The sequence below is a fragment of the Gossypium arboreum genome, chromosome 8 (genome assembly GCF_025698485.1).
Source record: "Gossypium arboreum isolate Shixiya-1 chromosome 8, ASM2569848v2, whole genome shotgun sequence".
Lineage (NCBI taxonomy): Eukaryota > Viridiplantae > Streptophyta > Magnoliopsida > Malvales > Malvaceae > Gossypium > Gossypium arboreum.
In genome coordinates this window covers 141,604,190-141,611,210 of record NC_069077.1, presented here as the reverse complement: position 1 = coordinate 141,611,210, position 7,021 = coordinate 141,604,190, and the positions used below count along the sequence as shown (strand labels likewise).

At 29.3% G+C, this 7,021-nt stretch overlaps 1 protein-coding gene across 1 annotated transcript; it reads right to left on the bottom strand.

Moving 5' to 3' along the window:
• Nucleotides 1–462: 462 nt before the first annotated feature.
• LOC108465175 (fatty acyl-CoA reductase 3-like) lies at nucleotides 463–6,707 on the bottom strand. The gene is made up of 10 exons (XM_017765499.2): nucleotides 6,545–6,707; nucleotides 6,291–6,394; nucleotides 6,002–6,204; nucleotides 5,733–5,833; nucleotides 5,222–5,414; nucleotides 3,994–4,155; nucleotides 3,790–3,871; nucleotides 2,626–2,895; nucleotides 1,385–1,512; nucleotides 463–985 (listed from the first exon to the last, which is right to left on the bottom strand). Exons 1-10 carry the CDS (start codon nucleotides 6,621–6,623, stop codon nucleotides 832–834), a joined length of 1,476 nt encoding a protein of 491 aa, XP_017620988.1. The 5' UTR covers nucleotides 6,624–6,707; the 3' UTR covers nucleotides 463–831.
• Between the last annotated feature and the right edge of the window lie 314 nt (nucleotides 6,708–7,021).

Sequence of the window (7,021 nt, the reverse complement as noted above, 5' to 3'; positions counted from 1 at the left end):
TCGATTTGGTACCAATTTTGGGCGTAGTGAGGGTGCTAATCCTTCCTCATGCGTAACCGACTCCCGAGCCCGTTTTCTAAAATTTTTGTAGACCAACATTGTTGTTTTAGTAAATCATAAATGTTTTATTAAAATAACTAAATTTTTAGGTGATCCGATCACACCAAAACAAAAGATCGGTGGCGACTCCATGCATTTGTTTTTCAAAAGTCGATTACCCCTTTTTTAAAATTTTAAAATTTTTAAATCAAAGAATGATTTCGACAGCACATCAATTTTTATTAGTAGAAATAGATAAAAAAATTTAAGAAAAACGCTACTTTATTCGTTGATCTAATATATAATGACTAATTTACCCATTTTAATAAAAAAACAAAATATAATTTAGCTCCTAACATATTTTTACCCTTGTATCTTATCAAATTCGTTTTTGTAACTCATTGAACAAACCAAAGAAAATAATTCAATATAAATATTTTTCCATTTATAAATTTCACAAACTTTAACATATATATTCACCAACACAATATATATAGGAAATTCACTATAAAATTAATATACTTCAATAAAATCTCTCCATGTCCGTTTTACGATTAACAGAGATTAACTTTTTAAAATTTATAATTATCTTTTCAATAATAACATTTTCAAAAGTTCGAACTTCACTTTCTTCCACGGAAGTACACCCAACCTTTTTGTAGACAGCTATATATAATTTTCATGCTGTCATGAATAACAATGACACTTCAAATATAAAAACCATGAATTCATATATATATATATATATATAACTAAATATTAATTCGACCCTAGTTTTTAATTTATTTTTTTTCATTTGAAAATGTATTTTACGATCCCAGGAATATGAGTGTTCATGAAATAATCATCCCAGTTGATGCATTTAGGGTCGAAATAGAACATATCGTTCTCTGCTAGGCTCGATCTCGCCGCCATTCGTAGCTTCTCGGTGTTTATATCATCAAATCTGATAATTCAATAGAATCGATTATTACAAGCATCAAACTAAACAATTATTCAATAATGAATTTAAACTAACGAAACAGAGATCTCCTCGAGTTCTTATAATCAATTATTACAAGCATCAAACTAAACAATTATTCAATAACGAATTTATACTAACCAAACAGAGATCTCCTCGCGTTCTTATAATTGATTATTGCATTTTGTCTCGCCCTAAATATTTTATTAATAATTTCCTAACTTGCCCTTAAGAATTTTAAATTTTTTCAGACTTCAATCTTGTAATTAAGCCGTAGCTACACCATTGTGCAGTTCGATGTTGTTTTTTAAGATTTGATAATATAATTAAATTTAGAGATTTCAATGTAAAAAAATAAAAATAGAAGAATTTATAGATACATACATTGCATCGAAGAACAAGTAGGGTCTGTAAATGTCTATCAACCGAGTCACGAAGCTGATTTTCCTATTGAGATCACTGCAAACACCTTGAAAGAAATGGCAAAATGCTGTATTTGCAAATTCCAGTCCCTGAAAAAAATGAATTGTTATTTTACGGTTTTGACCCTAATTGATAATCGTAATATTTATTACATATGCAATTGAGAAAAAATATGACCTAATTAAAATGAGGACGAGTTTGACGAAGAGTGAGTAAAAGTTTATTCGAATTGACTGACTTTCGGTTAAATTAATTATGATGGTTAATTCGATTAAGTATAGATTCAATTATTGTGAATCAGTTGAATTCAACCGACTTTTAATAGAAAAAAATGGTTTAACCGATCAAACTAACCGATGTTAAATAAAATCTATTAGGTTAATTAAAATCACGACGTAGCTAGGGGTTGGGGCCTTCACCTTCCTTGTTAAGTAAAATAATATTAACTTTACTCCTCCTTAAAATATTCAATTTAAGCTCCTAGCTTCACCTCTACTTAAATTAGGGGAGAAGATAGAACAAAGTTTTAAAATCGTAAATTAAAATCATAAATTTTTGAAAGAGTTAAACGATAATTTTACCATTATATTATTTATAATTTTATAATTTTTAAAAACATAAAATAATTTTACTTTTTAAGAAGGACTAAGACCATTATCTACTCCATAGATTTGTAAATTTAAACAAAATTTAAAGAGAATACGAAGGAGAAGGAGAAGCAAAAGTACGAGACTAGAGCCCCTACTAGCCCTACTCCCCTTTAGGTCTCTAGTTAAAGCACGAGGTTGGTTGGTTAAGTTAATTTTCAATTTTTTTAAAATTTTTACTTTTAGCTCTCTAATACCAAATTCCTAGCTTCACATCTACTTAAACTAGAGGAGAAGGCGTAAATTAAAATCATAAATTTTTGAAAGAGTTAAAAGATAAATTTACCATTATACTATTTATAATTTTATAATTTTCAAAAACATAAAATAATTTTACTTTTTAAGAAGGACTAAAACCATTACCTACTCCATAGATTTGTAAATTTAAACAAAATTTAAAGAGAAGGAAAAGGAGAAGTACGAGACTAGAGCCCCTACTAGCCCTACTTCCCTTTAGGTCTCTAGTTAAAGCACGAGGTTGATTGGTTAAGTTAAATTTTCGATTTTTTTTTAAAACAAACCGACCGATTGCACACCCGTATTATTATTACTAACCTTCAAAGGGAGCAAGTATCGAAGAGCCATGTATCTATGGAAGCTGGCCATGCTATCCATGACACGAATTTTGCCAACAATAACAGCCTTCCCATCTTTGTTGATCCAAGGTTTCTTGGAGAAGTATCGGTAGCCAAAGTCTTGGAGGTTATGGTACTTGACCGGGTTCCTCATCGACGAACCCACTTGGTAGATCGTCTCCGATGGTTGGTTCGATGCATGGGCTACCATGGCTATGATGATGGCATTCACCACCATGTCAGCTGGTATCTGAAAAAATAATATGAAAATTTTCATACATTAATGATGTGCTTGTTGTGTTGATGAATGAAAAACCGGTTAAACTCTAGTTTTGGTCCCTCTACTATACTAGAATTTGGAATTTAGTTCTTGTACATTAATTTAATAATGTTAGAACCTAACCAAAACCGGCCAGTTGAATAGGAAACTAATGATTTGATCAGTTTAACTGGTGACATAAAGTTGGAAATAAATTAAACTGTTTTTGAATTGATAAAAACAATAAATCGAGACAAAAAATAAGCAATTGAATCAATCAAACCAATTTATAATTTTTTGAATATTTATATGAATATTTATTTATTTATTTTCTATTAAATCAATGGTTCAACTAGTTTAATCAATTTGACTACCTGTTTGATTTTTAAATTATTATTAGTATAACATAATTTGACTCTAGGAGAATATAAGCGATTGAGTAGCCTTAGCCACCAAAATGATAAAATTGTATTTAGACCCTTTAAAATTGTAAAATTTTTAGTTATTATATCGATAAAATTACATTTTGATTCCACAAAAATTTTTAAATTCAATATTGAATGTCCTTAAAATGATTTTCTAGCTTCACTTCTATTTGGTTCTATTCTTTTTATAATATCATTAGTTAGCCCGAATAATTAAATTATTAACTATTCCAGTTTACTTGAATTTTCTTTTAAAAACACCATTTCTTTAAGAGAAAGTTCTCGTCAACACTTTAACCGTAATAGTTAACATCGTTAAATATTTAAATTAACTAATGATATTATAAAATAAGCACCAAATTATATTAGACTAAGCTAAAATAATTAGACCCCAAATTTAAGGATAGTAGAGGAACCAAAATAAAAAATCAACCAACATTTTATTGAGAATTGAACTCACCAGGTCAACAACTGAGTCCACATCACCGAGGAAGAAAGTCAATTTCCCCTTAGCATAACCTATTGCAAGGCTATCGATGGTTCTGTATTTATAAACAAACGAAGTATATAAATAATTAATTATAAAGAAAATTATAAACAAAAAAGTCAGAGGACTAATTTAGTAAAAAAACCATAAATTAATAAAACTATAGGTGTAGCTTACCTAACACCTTCAGCCCAACCAGGAAATGGCTCTTTGAAAGTGCTGGTTATGATAGTAGGTCTTAATATGATTGTAGCCATATTTGCTTTGAATTCCCCCACTAGCATTTCTCCCATTGCCTTTGTAAATACATATGTATTTGGCCATCCATAAAATCTTGCCCTAAAATTTAATTTTCATAAAATAAATAATATAATATTTACTTTAAATGGAAAAATAAAATATTTAACTAATTGGACACAACTTGAGTGGATAATTTTTTTTACATTTTATAATTTATAAATTTGTAAAGAGATGATAATGATAGAGTTTGAACCTTGATTTTCGGCAATTATTAAAATATAATTTGAGGTATTCTCACTTCGTCCCTTTATAGGTGGTTGTGTATCAGGCAAGACTAAAGTCAGAAAAAATTAAATTATATATTTTTATAAGAGCTCAAATGTAATTTCACCATTATATTAATTAATATATTTATAACTTTTAAAGGATTAAATAAAATTTTATTATTTTTAGAAATGGCCAAAATACAATTTTTATATGTAACTTATAATTTTAGAAGGTAAAACCTACAATTTCCCCATTTTAGGGGAGGCCAAGACGTTCGCCTGCCCCCTTGGCACTGCCCTTGATGCCACTATGGCTCACTCCAACAAGACAATTTCATTCTTTGAACCTTATCTTCTTTGGCTTGAGCTCTTGATAGAATCAAGAGACAAAACTTTAGCTTAACTCAAAAACAATACCAACCCATTAGAGGTCTACAAAATCCAAACAAACGGCACATGTTACCATTCACAAATTTAGAAAGAGATAGTTTGAACCCTGATCTTTGGCAAGGACCAAAATGCAATTTGAGGCGCTCCCTCTCACGTCCCCCTTTGTAGGTGGATCGTGTGTGATGCATAGTTTGGTCCAACAATGCAATTTAGTTATGTAAACCTTGAATTTGGCTTGAACTCTAGAGAGAATCAAGAAACAAAATCTCAACTCGACTCAAAAACAATACTGAACACGTTAAGAGGTTCATCCGACTCTTAAACGGATAATACTATGAAAATTTATTTGAAAGGAATGATCACCCCTTAACATATATATTCTCTTAAATTTTAAATTCTAAATCTCTTACGTAATCTTAGGTTTAAACTTTAATATTGGTGTGAGTTTTATTCAAGTATCAAATTTGAAATTGATTTAAACTCAAAAAAAAAAAAAAGATATTACCAACCTTTGAATGCCCAAATCTTTCATGGCTTGAGTAATATCCTTGTCTGAAGCACCTAGCAATCTCAGTTCATTCAATTTTTGTTCAATAATTTTTTTCTCAAAATTAATGTCTAAGCCTGAAACACCATTAAGGGTTTCTCCCATCCTGTATGAATTTTCAAGTATAAGCCCTGTCTTTTCTCCAGACACATAAGCTGTAAACAAATACCACAACATTAAATTCAATCATCAATTGCATAAAAATGTACACCCCGTTATATAATAAAAAAATTTAAATAACATTCATATTTTATTGAAAAAGGTAAAATTACCAGCAGTCCCTATATTTATCTAGGATTACATTTTGAAAAAAATTAACAAACTGATCCCTATATATTAGATCAAATAAGTCTTTCACTAAAATTAAGTGAATTAAATATTTTTCTTCAATAAAAGGATCAAAATGCAATTTAAAGTATAATATAGGAACTATTATACACTTTTATAAAAAAAAACCATTGTTTTTCGCCAACCTGTGGATACATGAACCAAAACTTTTAGTTTCACACATTTCTTGGCGAAATTTGCAACAAATTTAGCTCCAAATGTATTGAGACCAAGTGCCACATCATATCTACATGAAAAAATAAGAATAAAAACATCAAATATAATTTAAATTATAATTAAAAAATAATTTTCTAATATTTAATATACTGACAACATACATTCAAAGTCATAATTAGAGTGGCAGACATTAACTATCATCTGATTTACTGAAAGACAATAAATATATATATATTACCTTTCGTCAAAGTTGGTTGTTGCAGCAAGGTTAACCACAACATCAACTTCATTCAACATCTCTTGCACTAAAGTACAATCTTTAATGCCCAAATCTTCATGAGATATATCTCCAGGAATTAGTGTAATTTTCTCGGATATAAATAAACTGAAATTTTTTCCGCATTTTTCTTTCAGAACTTTGAACAAATCTTTTCCTATAATCTGTCACGAATAAAAAACGATATCGTATGTTATTCAGATTTGAGTCTATATTTAATGCGAATATAAACATATATATATAAATATGCCTCATTGTGCAAACGGTGTATAGCGGATTTATGATCCGCAGCACGTAAAAGAAGATAAAACTTCTTCACATTTGGTTGAACCCTTAGTATTTTCTCCACAAAAACTGCATTTTCAAAACACATAATGTCAGCTCAATTGGATGTATATATATAAGTCGGGAGATAATACATATTCGAATGTCCTCTTTATTATTGCAAGGATAATAGCATCGACTGAATTAAATCTGATACATATATAAGAGTAATATTCTTACTTTTTGCCAAAAACCCAGCAGCACCAGTGACTAAAATGGACTTGTTATCAAGGAAATGAAGAGCACTCCCTAATTCCATTGCCAAAAAATAGACCCAAAAGAAAGATGTTATTTTATTGTTGCTGTAATAAAACACAGTTGCCTTGAGGTATTAAAGGAGATGTAAGGGACTCAACATGTATATATAGTGTCCATTAAAGAGGAGAAAATTGAATAAGGAGGTGGAGTGGAGTACACGTAAGTGGTTGGGAGTTTCATGGGGTTGCCCATAATATTACTATAGTAAATGATTGATTAAAATAAATTATTTTATGCATGAGTAATAAAGGTGACATATTTGGGTTTATTTAATTCCTAAAAATATACTAGCTGGTACAACTTCAAAATCCAAGAAAATCTACATAAATGCTAACAAGACAATGATATAGAAACCAAAATTTTAATTGCTCTTTATTGTCAATTCCTGTAATTATTTTC